General features: G+C 42.0%; 1 protein-coding gene across 5 annotated transcripts in view; it reads right to left on the bottom strand.

Moving 5' to 3' along the window:
* The window catches only part of LOC137200310 (C-myc promoter-binding protein-like), an 83,666-nt gene that overhangs the window by 45,711 nt on the left and 16,638 nt on the right, over positions 1-21,317 (bottom strand). For all 5 annotated transcript variants that reach the window (XM_067615323.1, XM_067615063.1, XM_067615233.1 and 2 more), the window contains exons 2-12: positions 20,434-20,764; positions 18,386-18,632; positions 14,592-14,661; positions 10,079-10,248; positions 5,508-5,809; positions 4,190-4,256; positions 3,952-4,010; positions 2,974-3,118; positions 2,365-2,540; positions 1,749-1,849; positions 727-942 (exon numbers count right to left, since the gene is read on the bottom strand). In XM_067615323.1, coding sequence (XP_067471424.1) covers positions 727-942; positions 1,749-1,849; positions 2,365-2,540; positions 2,974-3,118; positions 3,952-4,010; positions 4,190-4,256; positions 5,508-5,809; positions 10,079-10,248; positions 14,592-14,661; positions 18,386-18,632; positions 20,434-20,744 — 1,864 coding nt within the window. In that variant the 5' untranslated portion in view covers positions 20,745-20,764. The remainder of the gene's footprint in view (positions 1-726; positions 943-1,748; positions 1,850-2,364; positions 2,541-2,973; positions 3,119-3,951; positions 4,011-4,189; positions 4,257-5,507; positions 5,810-10,078; positions 10,249-14,591; positions 14,662-18,385; positions 18,633-20,433; positions 20,765-21,317) is intronic.

The raw sequence follows: 21,317 nt of genomic DNA, 5'->3' as shown, positions 1-21,317 counted from the left end.
GTGCGACTGGGCTCTACTAATAAACTTGACTGACTGAGATGGACTCAAGCCTTTATTCCACTAATGATCGGAAAAAGAGCTCAATCAGAATAATGCACAAAAAATCAGCACAAGCAAAAAAATATCTGCATGAAAAGTTGTTTTTTTTTTGTCCAAAAGAAATATGATTCAGTTTGAAAGGGTTGGTTTAAACATTTTACAATCCCTCTGCAGTAAAGTTCAGTCTTGACCTTGGAAAAAATAATCTTGATTCAAGCTTTTGCATTATTTTACAATCTATTCATCAAAAGATGCCAAAGCTCCTTCTGAGTATATTATGTTCAGTTTCCATGAGCTTCAAAATCATCTCTCATTTCTCTTTTTTTTTTTTAAAAACTGCAGCAGGAGTTAAAAGTCTATGACGGACCAGCTGAATTTGATCTTTCTTTTCTGATTACTAAACAGGAAATCATAGGAAACCATCTGAGATCATGTAAACACTTTGATGGGAATCATCGTTCAAAATAATTTCTTCTGTAGAAAAAAAAACTAAAAAATGACTCATGTAACTGCAGTCAATAGTGCATTTGATACCGTTCCAGTGTGAGGAGTTTGAGGGGGTTGCTGGGAAAAACAACAGCTGTATTGATCCCTTTCACCCCGTTTCCTCTGTGACTTCGTTATCCGGCCGACACACCGCACATGGACACGGATAGTTTCCGTAGTTTTGGCACCGAGTTCACATACCTTGCAGGTCGAATAGGGAGCTAGCGTCTGTGGCTTTCTCAGAGGGCGCCTGGGTGATAGGTCGCAAGAAAGAACGGTAACCCTTCAAAATGGCCGCCATGAAACGCAGGAAGGCTTCCTGGATCTCCAGCTCCACCGTGTGGAGGCTCTTCCCGCAGCTCAGCTCTGATGAGTCGCTCATGCTCATCTCCAGCAGCCCGTCGGGCCGATACTGACCTGGAGACACGTAGAGAAGCAGCTGTCAGTACGTAAAGGCTGAATCATCACTTCAAACTGAGGTTGATCATTTGTTTTTAGGCCTATCCGCCGCTTTAGGCGTTTAAGTAAGTATTCGGATTAGGATAAGAATTCTGTGATTAGAATAAATAAACTCAAATTGATACCCTCCAGTTTCCAGAGCTCCATGAGGCTTAAAGGTCTGGACTAAAAACCTCTGGCAGACATATCAATATTCAGCACTTCTAGCAGCGACTGGGTAGATTTTCAACTTCACTGGATCAGAAAATTCATTTATTCAATTTCTCCAGCTCAATAAGCAGCAATTTTCATGGGTCTCTCAGCGAGCGTGCTCCAGGAATAGCAGAGAAAAGTTGACAATAATACAATGAGCACCGCGGCGGGGCAGACTGGGTAATTAGGAAATTATACTATGATGGGATTATTGCTGGCTTTCAGTTTGTTATATGGAGAGCAGAACGGTACGGATTGAATGGAGAACTAATTGTTAAGACAATAGAATAAAACAGTTCTGAGTCCAAAACTAAATATGACGAATGAAGCATAACACACTCTGTGAGGACCTTAATTAGCCACATATTTTCTTTCACTTTTGATTACATTGAGTGTCAGGAAAGGTGCTGTAGTCATGCAGTCTGAGAACATAATGATAGAGGAGATTAATTCTACTTCTACCAACTGCTATTAAACTCAAGACTACAAAAAAGCAACAACCGCTAAGTTACCTGACGGATACATTTTTTTAAAATGCGCCACCGGTTCACGTACGGAGCCCAGTTACTCACCGTCAACCAGCTGCTGGTAGAGATTGCTCAGCACATTCATTAGGTTTTTACAGGCTTTCTTTGGCAGGATCTTCCATGTGAGGGCTCGCTTATCTTCGTTGCTGGAAAAGCAGAAGCATACAAGTACTCTGAGCTCTGGAGAGGCTGAGAGGCCAAAACCAACACGCACCGCGGTCGGGTCGGGGGTGGGGGTGGGAGGTGGTGGGGGGGGTGGGGAGGGGGAGTTTAGACCACCCTAACGCTGTGTCTGGATGGTAATGAGGCCAAAAGTGATGTGAACCATTACTGACTTTACCTGACACACCAGAAAATTGCATTCTCTTCATATTAAAACAAGACTGACACTACAAAAATAACCATTTCCACCCGAGCTTCAGGAAGAAAACGGCCTGATGTCTAAACTTAGAACTCATGATCTGGTAGTTATGTGGTCTGGGGGTGAAAAAAAAACACAAGATGCAGCAAATGCAACACTGTTGAGCTCTTAGCTAGAACGCTACACAGTATATGTACTGCTCATATGACGACGCTATAAAATAGTAACGTAAATTTCTACAATAGCTTGGTTGAATAACTCCACAGCTACGGGATGGTTTTGTTTGTTTATGTTGCTCACTGGAAGATGGTGTTCGTGTCCAGATCCACGCAGCTCACATCCGGCGGGGGGTCGTAAAGGTCGAAGTAGCGAGAGTCCACTCCGACGATGAACGGACAAGGGGCGCTCAACACATCGGCCAGCGCCAGAGGGCACAGAGGAATATACGGGCACGGCCAGTGGAAGGGGAAGATCATCTGAGGAGGAGGAGGAGGAGGATGAAGATGAGAAAAAGACAGGTTTAAAGTTCCAGTGACTTTCCAGAAGTTGCGATGCTTCCATGACTACAAGATGTTATATGTCGCTGGTTTTATTCATGTTATTTCAAACATTCTCTCGAAACCGCATCGTAATGACATAAATTAAAAGCTTCCTGCTTCCTGACTTGCATTCCCTCGTTTCCCACACAAAGTAGGAATTTCACTGACTTTCACTGTTTCCACAACTGATGGTGACCACAGTAATTGTTGCATTACATATAAGACATTAATAACTATCGGTGCAGCGGTTCAGTAAATGTAAAAGAAAAGAAAATTATATTTAGAAAAGCCAAAAACAAGGTAGCAGCATGAAGAGGGAAGTGAGCCCGGTGAAGGAGGGAAGGAGACAGGAAACCATTCAGTAACTTACAGACACCAGAGCTTCAGTGACGCTGGTGAGTACGGCGGGTCGTAACGAGTGGACCAGGATCTTATGTTCGGTGACGGCAAACACCAGCAGGGTGACGGCGTTCTCTGGTCCGAGGTTCTGGAGCAGAGTGGAAAATCGGCCACCGCTACAGAAAAAAACACAAAATGTGCAACAACAGTTCAACAAAGTTCACACTATGCACAATATTTCCTATGATGTCCTGCAACAAGCTCAGATCAGTGCATTAAATGTAAACGAAGATAAAGGACGGTATAGCATTGTTGATGGGAATGTCCTATTATAAGTGATATCTCTGAACCAATAGTTATCTATAGAAAATTAACATTTGCATTAAAGGAAGATCCCAAGGACTTAGAAGAAGATGGAAACCATTTATTAACTTCCTGAAAAAGAGCCAAATGGAGGATTTTTCATAAGTCGGGACCAAAAATGACCAAATTGTACATCATTAGTAGTTTTTTTCTTTCTCCTTTTTTCCTGTTTTGTTGTGGATTTGTTTGTTTTAGTTTTTATATTGTTTTATTGTTTGACATATATGCTTAGTTTGGATATGCTTAAACTACAATAAATATAATATATAATATATATAGTATCATGTCCTACAAAAGGGTCTCTTTTCTGGCCCTTGAACACATTTCGGCTTCAGAGCTAAATATACTGTCATTCTCTGTATTCTATATTCAAGTGTATGAAAGATGCTCAACTTGATAATATAGAAAAGATGATAAACAGTAAAATACTTCAGACATGTTCTTGAAAATGAAACTGACTTCAACAAGCCAGACTTACAATGATTCTCTCAACTTTGGAGAGTTTCTAAAGATTTCTATCTGCAGTACATTGTTTTGCACATACATACACTGCATCCTTGTGTCAACCCCTTTAAATCTGAGCACATAATTAGCGGTGATGATGTCACACATCACCTGAAAAATCCGTGTCCGCAGCTGCTCTTACCTGAGCGGTAAAGGTGAAGACACCGGCTGGCTCAACATCAGGCTGTCATGAGGAGAAAGCTGTAAAAAAGCTGGAAAGTGAGATAAAAACCCACCGAGCAAAACATGTCTGTACTTCATCTATAATGGAAGACTTAAACTAACCCACGGGCAACACTATTTTCTGCAAAATAATAATTACCCAGTTCTAACATGCACCATTACACGACAAAACAACACGGGGAACAACTTAAACTTACCTGTACCAGGATGCGAGGCCTCTGAGAGGAAGGGAAGGGAACTTTGTGCATAAAATGAGAGATGTGCCTGTGAGGAAGAAGAAGAATTAGGATGTGAGGCCAAAAATAACAGCAGTGGGCGGCTGAATAATCAGTCAATGCAGCCGTATTAGACGGGTATGAGTTGCGAGCAGCAGTAAAACATGAAAAGCATGAATATTCTGTCTCACACCACCTGACCAGGTCAAGTAATAATCCAAAATAATGCAACTAAACCCTTTGACGATTGGTGAAGGCTTTTATTATATGGTGCGTTTTCTTTTCCTTGATAACTTCCAAAATGTAGAGGACATCTGGAAAACACCGATATGTTTCCATTGTACAGATGAAACAAACTAACATTTATAGAAAATATCAGATTTTGCTGTCAGTAACTCAGTGAACATCAAAACATCTCTTAAAGCTGGAGAGCAGGACTTTTGGCGGTGTGAGTAATTACAAAAACACTGCCGACACGTTTACGTCATAGAGTCCACCACAGCCTACTCTGTCGCTCATGGATGTATAAAGAGAACTGGATACAGGAAGAGCGCCAGGCTTTGAAGCTAATTTAACGTAGCGGCCAAACCGTGTAATTACAACGTCACGTGATGCACACTGGCCCAAAAAGACTTTTTCCCATAGACTTACATTGTTAAAGAGACGTCTGTAAATCAGCGGATACATTTTTCTGAGCGTCACAACCCCGCGAAATGACTCGTCTCGCTATCAGAATTAAATCTGTTTGGTCCGATCACATTTCAAAAGCCTCGAAGAGCCGCATGATTGAATTGTTTTATCCCCGTTCAAGTTAGCCGGAGGGCTAAACAGGAAGTAGCCGACTCAGCCAGCCTAAGTCACTAGTGCGCATGCTCTATGGGCCGCACAATGCGGAAGATCCGGCTACTTTCATACCGGGAAGTCGATTTTTTTTTGGCTTCATGCGCCACTGAGCAACTTTCATAAGAATGAACTCCAACGCTGTATCCAATTCTCCATGCTGTTGCTAGTGTTGCTGCTGAAAAATGGTTGTTCTGAGCGTCACACAACCCCCCGCCAAATGACTCGTTTCACTATCAGAATTTGATCCGTTCGGTCTAATAACATTAGGAAAGTCTAGAAGAGCTGCACAATTAAATAACCTCATAAATTAGCAGAAGGCTAATCAGAAGTTAGCTGCTCGGTCAGCTGAGGTATTATAAAGGTAATGCAGCCGTTCAATGAGAAAGAAGATAGACAGAACAATCTGTAAGAAAGTAATGATAAACACAGAACAAAAACAAAATAGAAGAGGACTCACTTCTCGATGGGCAGGGCGTGAGGGCCCGAGATGGAGTATCGATAGAGGAATGTGAGGAACTTGCGGAAAGCGTCGAAGAAGGGCCAGTGGGAAAGCAGGCAGATACACTTGTTGGTGTAGACGGAGCGGGGATTGGTGGTGGTGGTGGTGTTGCTGGTGGTGGTGGCGGCGGCAGCTGTAGCGTTGGAGGAGGAGGAGGGTTTGTGGGGATCCGGGTTTAGGAGACCCAGCTGGGAACACTGTTGATCGGTCAGACACTCCAGCGGGAAGGGCTCGTAGAACTGAATGGCAGCACCGTACACCTGAAAACCAGAGACATGTTATACACGGCTCAACACCTGCAGATGTCTGTCGCGGTGCATTATTATCGTCAGGATGCAAATACTGCATGAACAGCCTCGAAACACACAGCATCTCTTCTTTACACATATACATTTTTCAGAATTTTATGTATTGGATTTCCTTATTCTAAAATTAACCCTAAAACCAACAAACAGCCCCAAATTTCCTCACTCTCAAGGTCTAAAATTCCTCTTAGTTCACACAAACAGATGTACAAGAACACACAAGCACACACACAAATTGTAATTAACAATAATTTCTGTTTAACAAATAATTTCTTTAAAAAAAACACTCCAACAGATGAAACGGCCAAATAATAAGAGTTGATAAACCTCTATGCAGTTCTCTGACTCTTCCATGCACTCTTAAATAAATGGAAATATCAATAAGCGTAGAAATAAAGTAAAGTATAGCACACCACTGTTTAACCTTTATTGAACATCAATACCATGAGTGCCAGCTGTGGCCAAACAAACAGCAGTCAGCTAAGCCAGTAGCTTAGCTAAGCAATCCCCTCTGCTTCCTGGAAATTTGAGACTTTCCCAATTCATGCATAGATCAAAGCTAACCGGCTTATCTGCTGGCCGGCTAGGGCCGCCTGTGTGGGTCAGATTTTTAAATTCTCACCCCGAAAGGGGACCGATGAACCGCGCGTCTTTGTTTGCTGACGACTGAACCGAAGGACGCCTGTGTGTGTGCTCGTCTGCGTGTGTTGTTTGTGTGCGGCGGTTTCGACGGCCTTTAAACTGAAGGAAGTTCAAGTCAATTAAAGCTGTGCATGTAAAGAGTTAGGATTATGGGAATTAATGTAGTCGACGGAGGGTTCTAGTAAGTATAGACAGACAGTGAGTGTGTGTGTGTGTGTGTGTGTGTGTGTGTGTGTGTGTACATAGGGGTCAACAGGTGACTTCTCAGTTAAACATGGAGTCTGCAGAGCGCCGGAGTCCTGCTGATTCTCCCTCTGACCTTGGCCGGTAAAACACAAGTCAGCATACACACTGTCCTCACCAAATATCCCTCTGCATGTGCTACAGCAGGCCTTCTAAACACACACACACACACACACACACACACACACACCTGTACACACACACACTAACTTGACTCAGCAGCAGCGGACCGCGGAGGTTTTGGCACCAGTGATCGCTCCTGACCCCTAACTGGCCTTGTTGAGCAGAGCTGCTGCTATCTAAACATCAGCGGGGCTTTTGGGACGGTTATTTGTTTTCAATCACAATTGTTTCAACACATAATTCACTAATATGTGTCAACAACACGAGCCTCGTCCCAACTGGACCGCTTTCCAAAAAAACCCGCAGACCGGTGCGGCGGGTCGGCTCGTGTGTTTACGCCTCATTCAGCCAAACATGGTGGATAATGAAGTACAACAACGACGGTTTCTGCCAGTTGCTTCATACGTGCTGATTCACACTACAGTTTCAGAGAGTGTGATGTCGGTAGCGTGCTCGGGCAGGTGCTCAGGCGTAAAAAAAAAAAAGGGGGGGGGGGGCTGTGACGACTGAACACATGAATTCACATTACACGTCTGTTGGGTCGTCTCATTGATCAGCAGGCAGCACAACAACGATGCTGCTGCAGTATGAACACATGCACGCGCGCACACACACACACACGTGCACAGTGAGCAGAGCAGAGGAACCAACTGGAGCAACTATGATCAATTTTACAGTCGATAGGGAATTAATCAAACTGTCAAACTGCATCTCATCAACACAAAAATCCTGCAGTTTCCTTTAAGAATAAAATCAACTTGAACCAGATCTGAATCTACACTTTTACACTCAGGAAGTAAAAGTTCATCACCTTCGAATGTTGTTCACCAATAAATTCAGTGGAAACTCTCCAGAGAATAAAAAATGAGTCTCTTAAAATCTTGTTGTCCTGCTTCTGCTGGACCGGAGAGGAAAGTGCAGACAGAGATGGATGGAGAAGAAGGAGGAGGAAGAGGAAGAGACCTTTAAGACGGCTGGCAGAGTGGTGTGATTTAAATGCAGGGCATGAAGGTGAAGGAGGAGGGAGGTGTGTGTGTGTGTGAGTCAGGGGCGGGACATTAATAGAGCCTGCAGTTAATTGCTCCGGTGACATCTTAAAGCCCGTCTCCCCCCCCCCCCCAAAAGCTCTCGGTGCCTCGATGCTGCTGCTAACAGAAGAGCTGCTGACAGGAGGAGAGGAGAGTATCAGCCATGTCAAGCATATTTTTTTGTTTCAGTTGCCTGACAAAGGAACTAACTATGACACTATTTTACACCAGACTAGCTTGCTTGCTGCTGCTGCTGTCGATGTTTTCATAGTGGTTTCATTTCACAACAGTGACAAACAACGCCGGGGGCTCAGGGGCAAACACTATTGTTATCAGGCTGTCACCGATGGAAGGCGGGGAAGGGAGAGACGTGGATCGTGCTGCCCTGCGGGGAGCTCGATTTGCGTGCGTTAACTGTGGTGGCTGTGACAAGTGGAAGAGGGAGGGGCGGGGGGCGGGGAGGGGGGGCTCGTGCAGTCTCACAGAATTAGGATTCGAATGCGGTTGGTCGGGTATTACAACACGCTTTTAATTAAGAACTGATGCCACGGGGCTGAATTTAATGACTAAAATATAAAGTTAGAGAAAGAAAATGTCTTGTAAAAAGGGCATTTATCTAGTCAGAGACCAAAAGGGCATCTTGAGCATCACTTGTCTGGTATCAGGACTCCAAAATCATCTGTAGAATTATCTTTGTTATGTTTATAAGTGTGTGATACTGCTTCCTGTTTGATCCAACTGGGAGAAAGAATAAAAACAACAAAATCTGCTTTGTGCATAATCCAATAAATTGTTTGTTTTCAGCCTTATTAAAGTCTTTGCATCATGTTTAGATACATTTCTGCCTACATAACTGTTAACATAGAGGTTAACTCAGCTTTATAAAGGACTTACAGATCGTCATTCCTTGTCATTATTACACTTCTAATTGTGTTGATGTTGATGATGATGATGATGGTCATAATAATTATTGTTGTTGTTATTGTTATCATCATTCTTGTAGTGGTGGTGATAACCTATATCATCATTACTAATGTCATTATGTGTTATATGTTATTACTAATATTAGTACATGTATGATGGAAGGTAGTTGTAGTAGTAATACTATATAAGCATATACCACATATTTATCACTATAATACAACCAATTATATATTTAACTCATTAATTTAACTTTTATTAATGTATCTATTTTTCTCTTTATAACATACACTGTTCCAGCACTCAAACACATCCATTCTTCTCACACACACACACACAGAGAGAGGCAAAGAGAGAGATTATGTATTGTTGTTGTCTGGGGAAAACCACAAAGGTCGAATGTGTTAATGCCAAGCGGCAAACTATCACCGAGGCTTGAAGCTGAAGCCAATGTGGAAATACCTTAAAGTGCAGTGTCACCGATGTGTGCTAGATGCTCCGACTGACTCCCATCTAAAAAGCCTCAACTTCTCTCTAGAAATACTAACTCAAACATTTATTTCAACGAGTCATTATGGTCTCAATCGCCAATCTCAGGCCCCTCTAATAAGTGCGCAGGTGGTCTTTTTGGGAAATTATTGCTCCGTTAATAGCGTAGCGTTGACATCTGCAGTGTGGGTGTTGATTGACAGCTGTGATTGGCAGTCGGCTCACCTGCTGCTGTTACTTGATACTTATAATACCTGCCCTGTGAGCACAATTAAGCTAAAGTAGCTAACGACAGCATAAGTGCTAGTGTTCGCTTCGATCCGAGGTAGTGGGGAATTTTTCCAAAGTGTGAAAGACAACATCCTGCATTCCTTATTCCTGGCTCCAAACGGCTCCAATGCCAACCAAAAGAAGTGACGTCGCATCTCGCTAAATCCATATTACATCATATATATTCAGTTGGACCAGAGAAAACCAATAAATGTGGAGTTACAATGTTTTCACCTGACAACTGCAACATGCATGCATGACCCACTTCCCCTTCTGGAGTGCAGAGCATTGTGGTTTTCCTCGTGCCCCGTTGTAGTGCTTCGGTCTGTGGTCGTGTCAGCTGTGTAGATGGCAGTTACCGTCTGTTGATGGGCTCCAACAGTCACTGGCAGCATTTTTTTTTGTGTGTGTGTGTGTGTGTGTGTCTGATGATGCTACTGATATGTTTGAGAGAAAGAGAAAGAAAAAAAGGAGTAGAAGAGCGAATCTATCCCTTCATCCATCTTACCTTCTCTCCGGAGGCTCCGGTCAGGACGAAGGTAGAAAAAACAGGGAGGGAGTATTTGGTGTTAGCTGGCCAGCACTCAATTGTGGCCCCCATGGGAAGGCAGAAGAGAGGAACAGACTCTGGCAGCGGGAATGACTCATAGTCCTCCTCTGGATATCTGCTGAATAAACCTAACAGGAAAAAACAAACAAAAAAAAAAGAGAAACCAAACAAATGAGAGAACTCAATTTAGAGAGCTGCTAAGTGCAACTTCTCCCCTGTGATTAGCAATTAAGAGCTAATGTAGATGCCTTTCCAATAAGCTTAAAATGAAACAAAACAAATCTATTATAATCACTGTGATAATGCACAATTTAGAGTCAGTGTTTCTGTAGAAACGCTTGGCTTTGTAATAAGTAATCAGTGCTTGAGGATCGCGCCTTTGGGTAATTAGTCACTGTCAATAGACACAAATGAGAAACAATGAATTAGTGATTTTATTTTCTGCACACAAGAAAAGCTTCTGGAAAATACTTTGTACAGTTAAAGAAACTCCAACCTTACCTTCAAGCCAGCCATGATGTTTTATAAAAGGTTTGTTCTCTATATATGTATGTTAAATGTACACTTTAAAGTACACGTTTACATACCGAGGGGATAAGTGATAAACATTTCTTCCAAGATGCTGTATCGTTAAACACTTCACTAAAATTATCTGACACAATTATTCATTATATCATCTGCAAGTATGCAGTTAAATTACAGCCCGCCTGAGGGAATAACTCATCAAAAACTGCTGAGTCATCAAGACTTGGCGAGCAATTCAAACTATGATAGTTTGTACCATTGTGATAAGTGATTTCCACCAATGTTAAAGAACAAATGTTCAGACTTAGAGGGGAGGAAAAAATGATTCATGTGTTTGGTCTGTTTTTTTGAGGGGGGGTGAGGGGGGTGGGGGGTTGGACTGCCTACAGTAATAAGATACATGACAGTGATGGAAAATCTTGTCAAGAAGTTGAATTTTGCACAACACAACATGAGTTATTCCAAATTCATAAAATGTTTCTCAGCATCATTTTGATCCACTTTAGCACTTTATTTTTTAACAGCACCAGTGGGATTAACACACTTTAGTCCCACCTTTGACAATTAGTTATGTATCCATCTATAATTCTGTCATCCTGTTTATCCAGGCTGTATTTCTATCTGCTCTTTTCTGTACACACAACATCTACTACATGTCTATCTGTCCTGAGGTCTATTCCATTTTTTCCCTGTTAAAATGTTTGTTTTGGGGAGTTTTTCTTTATCCGAACTGAAGGTCTGAGGATAGAGGATGTTGTAGGATCTGAATGCTGTACAGACTCTAAAACCCCTTGGAGGCAAATTTGTTATTTATGATATCATATTGGGGTATACAAATAAAATCGACTTGACTTGAAGCAATTTAACAACCCAGATTGTTTTAATGTTCTAATTTTCAGAATGCAGTAGACCAGCAAGTCACGAGCATAGCGTGAGAATAACTCCGTGAGAAACGGAGGCAACTTGCTGTTTTTGTTTGACCGACTCCGGAAAAATGAATTACATAGGCCAAAACACACTGGGTCAGTATCAAGTGTCAATCAACTGTTGTACTATAGTAAGAAGTAGCTATGAAAAGGCAATATGTTTCCACCTAATGAATGTGAGTACAACAGTCAATCTAATTTTAGCTCTGTTTTGGTCTACGACTGAGAAAAAAAAAAAAAAAATTGGCTCCTTAGTTGCTAGATGTTCCACTTTCTTCACCACCTAGTTGCTATCTTTGTCTGTCTGCCGTTTGGTGCGGTTCTGGTGAGCTTGTTTGCTAAAAACAGCTGCCTGCTGTCGCTGGAAACGGAGCTGATGAGAGAAGTGAGACTGTAGACTGTGAATGAGCTAAAAGAGGTGAAAAAGCTCCATAAAGCTGCTGAGAGTTGCTGATAATTCTTAGTAGGTTCATAACTGCAAGTGGCCCCTTTCATATTACATGTAGGAATTGGAGTTTACAGTATATAAAGGTCCCAGCCAATTCTCCTTACTAAAATAAGCCTACTATATTGTAAACACTGGGGAATATCCTGTGTATACACTGCTCTATGAGGAAATTTACATTTATCATATTACCATACAGACATGGAAGTTATTGGTACCCTTGCATTTTATTAAAATAATGCACCGTTTGCCCTGATAAATGCATGTCTATGTTTGGTTTGCAGTGGAACAAAACAAAAAAAGTTGTGAAAATAACTGAATTCATGCTTTCATGCCTGGATAAAATTATTGGTACCGTTTAGAAGTTGTAAGAAATAACTGATTTGTAGTGATAGTTTAAGCAGACTAGTGTGTTTTAATTAGTATCACAGGTGTTTTCAATCTTATAATCACTCATGCAGCCAGTTTAAAAGGAGGAAATTACTCACTCTGCTGTTTTGTGCCACTGTTTGCATCACACTGAACATGGAAAACAGAAGGAAAACTAGAGAGTCTGAAGACATTAGAGAAAAGGTAATAGCCAAGCCTGGTCAATGTAAAGCTTACAAGACCATCTCCAAAGAGCTTCATGTTCCTGCAACCACTGTTGCCAATATTATTAAGAAGTTTAAGGCCTAAGGAACTACAGCCAACATCTCTGGGTGTGGTCACAAGAGGAAAATTGGCGAGATTAAACAGAAGGATTGCTCAAATGGTCGAGAAAGAACCAAGAAAAACTTTAATACAGATCCAAGCTGATCTTCAAGTTCAAGGTACAATAGTTTGAAGTCGGACCATCCGTCACTGCCTGACTGAAAATGGCCTCCATGGTAGAAGACCCAGGAGGACCCCACTTCTAAGAGCGAGACACAAAAAAGCCAGACTGGACTTTGCCAAAATCTATGTTGACAAGCCACAGTTCTTCTGGGAGAATGTGCTTTGGACAGATGAAACTAAATTAGAGCTTTTTTGGTAAATCACACCAACTCTATGTTTACAGAAGAAAAAATGAAGCCTTCAAAGAAAAGAACACAATGAAACATGGAGGAGGCTCAGTGATGTGATGAGGTTGCTTGGCTGCCTCAGGCACTGGGCGCCTTGAATCTGTGCAGGGCGCAATGAAATCAGAAGACTATCAAGGCATTTTGGAGCTGAACATACAGCCCAGTGCCAGAAAGCTGTGTCTTAGTCACAGGTCATGGGTCTTCCAGCAGGATAATGACCCCAAAACATACATCAGAAAGCACCCAAGAGTGGATGGGAAGAAAATGTTGGACCGTTCTGAAGTGGCCTGCTATGAATTCTCATCTGAATCCCATTGAACATCTGTGGAAAGAGCTGAAACCTGCATTTGGGAGACAGCACCCATCAAACCTGAGAGAACTGGAGCAGTTTGCTCAAGAAGAGGCCGAACTACCAGTGGAGACGTGTAGAAACCTTATTCAGAGTTACAGAAAGCGCTTGACTGAAGTTATTGCCTCCAAAGGCTGTGCTACAAGAAAATAAGTTATGGGAACCGATATTATTTTGTTTTATTGTATTGAATAATATGTTAAGTTGTAAATCAAAAGCAAAGTTTCAGTTATATTCTATGTGAAATAAAGAATACTGGATACCATATACTTCTGTCAGTTTCACCTTAATACAGAGAAAATTTAGTTTTTAAAAATCCACCAACTAAACAAAGTTAACTCACTCAGCTCTGCATCAATCTATGAAGTCAGATGTTGCAAAAACATGTCTGTTTTCAAAACTGCGTGCTGGATTTTTTTTTTCCTGGCCTGAAATGTTGAAAATAAACTTTGCTTGCTGAGCTGACTCATCTAAAGCATTAGTGAGACACAGATAGGATCGCTCCATTCACAGTCTGCTGCATATTCAAGACATGTACAACAAAACATCAGCCAGCCAATCTAAGGCTGAGCCAAAGACAGCCTCGCTGAGCCAACAGTGTTATCAGAAAATGACAATCTTCTTGTCGGTTTTTTTGGCACTAAACGGGCAAATGAATTTAATGTCAAATGAGCCTTGTATTACTATTAACAATATGGCAACCATTTAAATTTCCTTTTTTTTTAAAAAAGGGAAGAACATTGCTGCGGAGACACTTATCACATCACTCAAAATCTGAAGCATCAACATGCTTCAACAAGCTTGAACATGTGAGCACAACTGCAGCCTGCAGTAGACCCTCCTCTCTAGAGACATTTCTGCAACACCACACAGATGTGATAGAGGGAAAAAAGTTCAATGCAATAAATATTTACCACTTCAAAATCCACTGTGGATCATTTTAACTGCAACTGGTCCGATTGGAAAACCGCAAATAACATTCCAAATTTATCTAAATGACCCTAAATCTGTCACTTTTCAGTTTTTCTCACACATAAAGTGATCTGAGAAGTACTGACGAAGGAGAGAAAGTATTTACAGACAAACATGGTTATTTGATATCATGTGTCACCGGGAACGGGAGGTACACACATCAGTATTTGGAGCTGTGTGCACCGGCAGTTATGGGATTAGGAAGGCTTACCTGCTTTGTAGGCTATTGTGTTGGTTTTGGCCACAGACTTCTTATAACACAAGTAGACAGAGGAACCCCACTGAAAACAAGAGCATAATGGAAAAAGTAAGCATATTGTCTTCTATCAGTGATGCACACACCCGCTGTCAGGACCAGTGAGAGGAAAAATTCATCATCCCATGTTCCATTAAACTTGGACCAGTTGTCCAGTTTGTTACAAAGTTAAATTCTTGAGCAGCAAAATCAGACTAGTTTATACAGGATTAGTCGAGTGGCTTTAAAATGTTTACGCCCAATAATGACTTAATACTAGGTTAAAGTCTGTTGAGCAGAGTCTTGTTTTGAAATTTCTGCTTGTTGATGCATTCGAGGAGGAACGAGTATTTGAGAGATGAGTCAGCTGCTGCATAACAACAACAAACCAAATTCATTTTATAGTCCGTGTTTGCTTATTTCTTGTCATCTGTGCCTTGATCTCTGATTATGTTTGTTTGAATGCAATGCTTTTAGTAGCAAACATTGAAATTTTGATTATTAAAGTGTGGTTGAACTTGAATGCACCACCAAGGAGAGATTTTGAATTTTTTTCTGCTTGCAACATTATTATGCAACAAAAAAAATGACATTTTGAAAACAGAAAAGTGTCATGTAATGTTCACCGAGATGAACCACGTATCAGGAACAAGTTTCAGGCCACTGTGAGATCATTTCTAGGGCTGTAGTCTCCCAGTCAACTGGTCGATGAGTTGGTCGATATGCTCTCGTCCGACCAAATTCTCATTGGTCGAATAATCTCTGTGTTACTTTCATAAGGAAAAAAGTGCTACATCAGTAGTCTTCCAGGATTAATCCATTATTACCTGCAGCGGGGGGAACAGACTAACAAATTACCTGTATTCAAAACACCCCCGTTGTTTTCACAACTTTGAACTCGCCCAACCTAACGGAGACTGCTGGGTCTAACTGTACTCAACGTTTACTGAACGTTTACTGAATCAGTGTTTCTCCTATAATTACAACAATGAGAACTCCTGCCAGGCCAAAAAAATATTTTTTAATGCCAAAAATAACGCCAAATATCCAATCATTCGGGAATCAATAGCGTTTGGGAGTCTCTGGGCAGCGCTGTTCCGGTACGTGAGTCAACCTCTGTGTCGTTGCCTGGGAAACTATTGGTAGCGTAACTCCGTTAAGGAATACGTCATTGCGTAGTATGTTTGCGTAGCGAGTGGGAAAAGAGTGAGGAATGGGAAAGTGACGGTGGATGCGAGCGGAGCAGAGGGAAAGGTTAGCGGTAAGTTGTCAGTCTGGCAGTAAATATACAGTACAGACTACAATGTGTCAGTTAATAGATGCTAAAAAGTCACGTCTGTTGTTTCCCCAAGTGCTGGAAAAGTGAAGGAGGTTAGCTCCAAAGTTAGCAACAGTGAGTTAGCCTAACCTGAAGACGCAAAACAGAGAAATAGAGAACGGAGAAATGTGCACTCTGTCCCGTTACATCCAACCTACCCGCGACTAATCGATTAGTTAAAGATTATGTACGATTTCTTTGGTTGACTAACTTACAGCCCTAATCATTTCTATACTTCACTAGAATGAATGGAAACCAACAGCTGCCTGAAAGCTACAAAAAAAATGAATCTACAAAATTAAAAGTTTGACTTGAGACATGATTATCAATAAAGTCGCCAGTGTGGTCCTTCAAAAACCAGAACACAGTAGTAAAATAAATGACTTCTTTGAAATATATTGAAAAAAAAAAGGCAGCAGAGGTGAAATTTTAAACCTCTATTATAAACCTCCCTATGAAGCCAGTCAATGTAACAATTAATAAACAGGAGCATACAGCACAAAGATGTATCCGATCCCAACCAAGAGCCCACCTCCCCCCCCAGGCATTTTCATCTAGCAACTAAACCATTAGAGAGGCAACGATACATCAAATAAACACATCCTATTTGTGACAATAAGTCACTGTGAGAAATCTGGTCTATTTGCATTCAATCTTCCACAGCACGAAAAAACATGACATGAAGTATGCTTCAAGTGCTGTACTGATATATTAAAATGGTCCTCAGAGCTCCCACATAAGGCAGCTTGAAAAATTAGCTGAATAGCAGCTAGTAGCTAAATCCCACTTTTATTGTAGGCGCCTCAATTTTCTTCTTCATGCCCCACAAGTCTCTGTAGATTTATATACAACCTCTAAAATCCTTCCTGGCACACTTGCTCTCTTGCTTGCAGAGATTTTAAGACACATGTGCAACCACACAAACACATAAAAAGTTGTGGGTTCGCCTCTGCTATGAAACAACAAATGTAGAGCAAACTGACAGAGCGAGGATATCTACAGTATTGTAATATATCTGTGTGTGTGTGTGTGTGTGTAGGTGGGTGGAAGAGAGATGAAGAGAACACGACAGGCCAGAGGTGGATAAAGAGAAAGAGAGAGAGAGAGAGAGTGAAGAGGAAACTAAACACAGGAGTAGAAGCCATAAAGCTCAAGAATCTGCTTCTCTCCTCCAAAAGAAACAAGACTGAAATAACATAAACACACGCGTTAACGCCACAACACAAGCATAAATGTAAATATATAAGCATGTGACTGGGGGAGAAGGGAAAGGATGTATGTGTGAATGTGTATGTGTGCACAGAAAGAATTAATAAACCAAAGGCATCCTGCAAAAACTGGCCTGAAATGCATCCAAACCCAAACAGATCACAATCTCCGCTTGTTTAGTTTTATTTCTTTGAATTATTTTGTTTTTTATTGTTTTGGGTTTTTTTATTTTCTTCACATGCCGTCCCCTGTTAGCAGTCTGTGTCCTTTTATGTTTTGTAAACCGATATCATCTCATGTCGTCTCTCTACTTGTTATTTTGTCCATACTGCACTAAATGGTGAATTTAAAAAAAAACACAGACACACACTCACGGCATTTAGAAAACTTCCTGAGGCAACAGAGGAAGGTTTTACAGAATTTTTCCATAATTGGATGCATTAGCGAGCTCAAGCACCTCACCTGGGAGCTGAAATCTCTCCAAGCTACTGAAAAAAACCACAATTAACTCAAAAAAATGTGAGCTGTGAGTCTATTTTCATACTCTCTGTCCTGCACGACTCGACGATACGTTTAAAGTTGAGACTTTTTTTCCAAAACAATTCATCATTTCAGATTGTTTACCTGAGAAAAGGCTCAGTATCATCTCGTATTGCTCACCAGTTAAAGTTAAAGTTAAAATCTCTCCTTTAAAACGTGTGAAGAAGGATTTGGGGGGAAGTGAGGCATCAGAGTGGAGTCTTCTAACTTAAGCACATCTTGACATTTTGAATTCTCTGACGAGACGAGCAATAAATTAAAAATGTCATGACACCCACCCTCATACGTTATGTTAATACCTTGTTATGTTCCACACATTCAAAGACTTATTCCGTGATGAAGTATTTGACATTTTTTGGGGTTCCCACTTCTCTTCAACCTGACTCGTCTACTAAAGTTTCCTATATTTTCCAGAATTCCTTGTAAAAGAAACCACAAGATCAATTCAAGTTTGGCATATAGGCAGCTGTGCGCTCTCGTATATCCATCCTGCTGCTTTGGGTTTAGAAATTGATGTCTTGACCTCTTCTGCAACACATTTCTCCCTGCATGATTGTTGAAAACTGTTGCAGAATGTCAAAGCAAAACCGGTGGCGGTAGAGAGAGAAGCCCTCGTTTTGATGTTCTGACACCTTAAACGTGGAGCTGGGATGTAAAAAAGTGCACCGTCAGTAGTGTTTCAGTGTTGGAGAGACTCTCTCACCATGCTGCTGTTGAGATTCTTCTCCACCTTGCAGAAGGTGTGCGGAGGCGTCTCCCCCTTGCTCGGGATGATGATGCAGATGTCGGTGACTGCCAGGGCGGCGTGCGGCTGGCTCTCGGGCGCCCGGCGGTAGGTGACGTAGATGCGCTGGGAGGAATTGCCGCTGATGTTGGCCGGTCGACCGGAGGGTGTGGTCTGGATTATGTGGCAGCCCTGCTTCAGCCTCTCCTTCCACTCGTACAGAACGCTGCGGGGTGAGGCAGAGCACAACGGTCAGCCAAACAAAACTCCACATCGGCGTGTGATTCGAGCGTAGAAGTGATGAACACAACATGCAGTTATGATCTCACTGGCCCAATTAGGTGGAGCTCCGAGTTTAAGCATAAAATTGGACGTTTCTCCAACTTTTTTTTTAACGGTTGACAAGACGAAGCTGATCAAACTAAACGTCTGCTTTGCACCTCATGACCTGTGAAGCAATATTTTATGCAATTTATGATAAAACAGTCAGATTTATGACCCTTGGAGGTGGCAAATAAGCCAAACTAAATAACTTTTGTCAAACTCACAGAGAGCTTGAGTTGTTATTAAGCAAAGGTTTATGAGACATAAGTAAAGACTGAAGGGGAAATTTGTAACACATTATAATGATACCTGCTGGTTAAAGAAAGACAGCGCCGCATGCACCATTTTCCACTTCAAATAACAATAACATGCCAGCACATAAACACACATCACAGGGAAACTAGTGTCATCGAGTGAGGAGCTCCAGCTGCCTTCAAACTAAAACTGTCAGCCAGGTCTTGTGGTGAAGTAATCACTGCCTTAAAAAAAAAAAAAAAAGACTTTGCTATGAAAAGCCAGTGTTTGACATAAAAGCTGGGTGGATACATATTGTATGGTGTTGTATTTAGAGGCAGCGCAAATGCTGTAAATCATTTTTATGCTTTTTCACTCATTACTCACTTGTTTAGCTAAATTAGACTTTGCTTCTACTTCTCCAGACAGCTGAAGTTGTGTGAGGAGATTTTGCACAGTATTTTTTTTAAAGGAGCTTTATTTCAGGTGATTTCTGCTAGAAAATTGCATAATAAAATATTAAAAGACATTTGAAATAAAACCCTCAGGAGAAAAAAAAGAGCAGAGGAGCTATCTCACACAGAAAATGCCATATTTAATCCTGGTGGAAACAGTGGAAGTGACAGTGCTGCTCCTTGTGTTCCTCTCTAGTCCTCAGTATTGAACAAAATTGCTGTTTATACGATCACAGATGGTCACAGATAATACTAATTATTTCCTCTGCAGGCTGAGCAACGATTCACTATCACACAGAGCAATAAGGGAAAATGGATATAAATGATGGGTACACTTGTGTGCACACACACACACACACACACACATACACACACTCAGCTTCCCATTAGTCCTACCAGTGTCTGAAAAGTGCAACCCCTCTGGTCTTTCAGCACGCAAAGGCTGCTGATACGGTCTAAGCAGAGCCTCTGTGTCAGTGCCTGATAAGCACTGCACTCTGTAGTGTCAGAGGCCAGTATTGGCCTCCTTAGCATTGTCACCACCTGCCTCAGCCAGCCAAGAGGTGAGAGAGGACTCAACAAACCCTATTGAATCCCTCCAGTTCAAAAGATGAGGAGGACACCTGTAACCGCGCTTCACAACACTCTTTTCACTTTTTTTTTGTCGAGAGATCACAATGAGGGAACGACTGCAAAGCCGGCAGAAAGTAGCTGCTGTGGAAAACTGCTGCTCAGGAGGAATTTTCAGGCAGAGCAGAGCACTTTAGCTTTTCAAAGTATGGACTACCTTTAAGACTGTAACTGTACACCTCACTCACAATAGCAAGAGACAGCAGGACAAAGATTCATGAGCAGAAAGCTGAAAGTAGAAACAACAGCAACCAGAATATCTGCTGATAGCAGCAGCTGATTGTAAAGAATATATACATTCTTATCAATAACTTTTTATTCTCTCGTTTCAGCTTCTTATTTATAAGGATTAATTTAACATAACAAGACTCCTTCATAACTTACCCCAGGTCAGTTAGCGGCGGTTTGTCGCGTCCTCGCCTGTAGCACAGGAAGATCTGAGGCGCCATGAGGCCGCCGTTGTTCAGATCGGCCGAATGGCCTGTCGGCGTCGTCTCTATGCAGGTGAACCCCGGCGGCACCTCCTCACCCATCGAGCGGATCACCAGCGCCACGTCGGTGATGGGCGCCTTAGGCTTGGCCGTCTTGTGGCAGACGTCGTCAAAGTGGATCTCCTGGTCCAGCGGCTTGGACGGGTCCGTCAGACCGGCCACCACGAAGTAGTCGGCTACACGAGGGCCTTTGTCCTCCATCATCTTCCATCCCAGCCGACTGCCTGCACGGTAGCCGAGGAAAGGAAAGGAAAGGAGGAAGACAGACACGGAGACACAGACAGGAAGAGAAAGAAAGAAAGAGAGAGAGAGAGAGAGAGAGAGAGAGAGGGGGGAAAGGGAGATTAATTTTCGTTGTGGAAGCAGGTACAGACGGTTCTTGCGCCTTTGCTTTGGCAGTGAAATAAGAAAATCTGACAGTCATAAATCTTACTGAAGGGGAGGCCGGTAGAAGGGCAAATTTAAAAAAGTGGGGGTAAAAATGTGAAGAGGAGAGGGGCTTCTGTTATGTGCCAGGTAGCCATTTACAGTTTAGACAGTTAGTCTTTGACCAGACTAGCTTCAGATCACATGACCAGCTAAAAAGGTTCAGTGTCCCGGCTCAAGGACACTGAGAAAGAACATGCAGCTCTGAAGTGGACAGAACATTGTTGATGTTGAGGGTTTTGAACCTTTCTCTAATTCTAAAATGTGAAAAACCCCACAGTTAAAGCCCGGCTGCCTGCACAGACCTGAGTGTGCATTTTAAAAAGGGAGCAATGAGGTGTTTCTTCACAC

This window comes from Thunnus thynnus, chromosome 1, assembly GCF_963924715.1.
Source record: "Thunnus thynnus chromosome 1, fThuThy2.1, whole genome shotgun sequence".
In the NCBI taxonomy this organism is placed as follows: domain Eukaryota; kingdom Metazoa; phylum Chordata; class Actinopteri; order Scombriformes; family Scombridae; genus Thunnus; species Thunnus thynnus.
The sequence above is the reverse complement of the archived record's forward strand: the minus strand, read 5'-3'. Positions and strand labels throughout refer to the sequence as shown.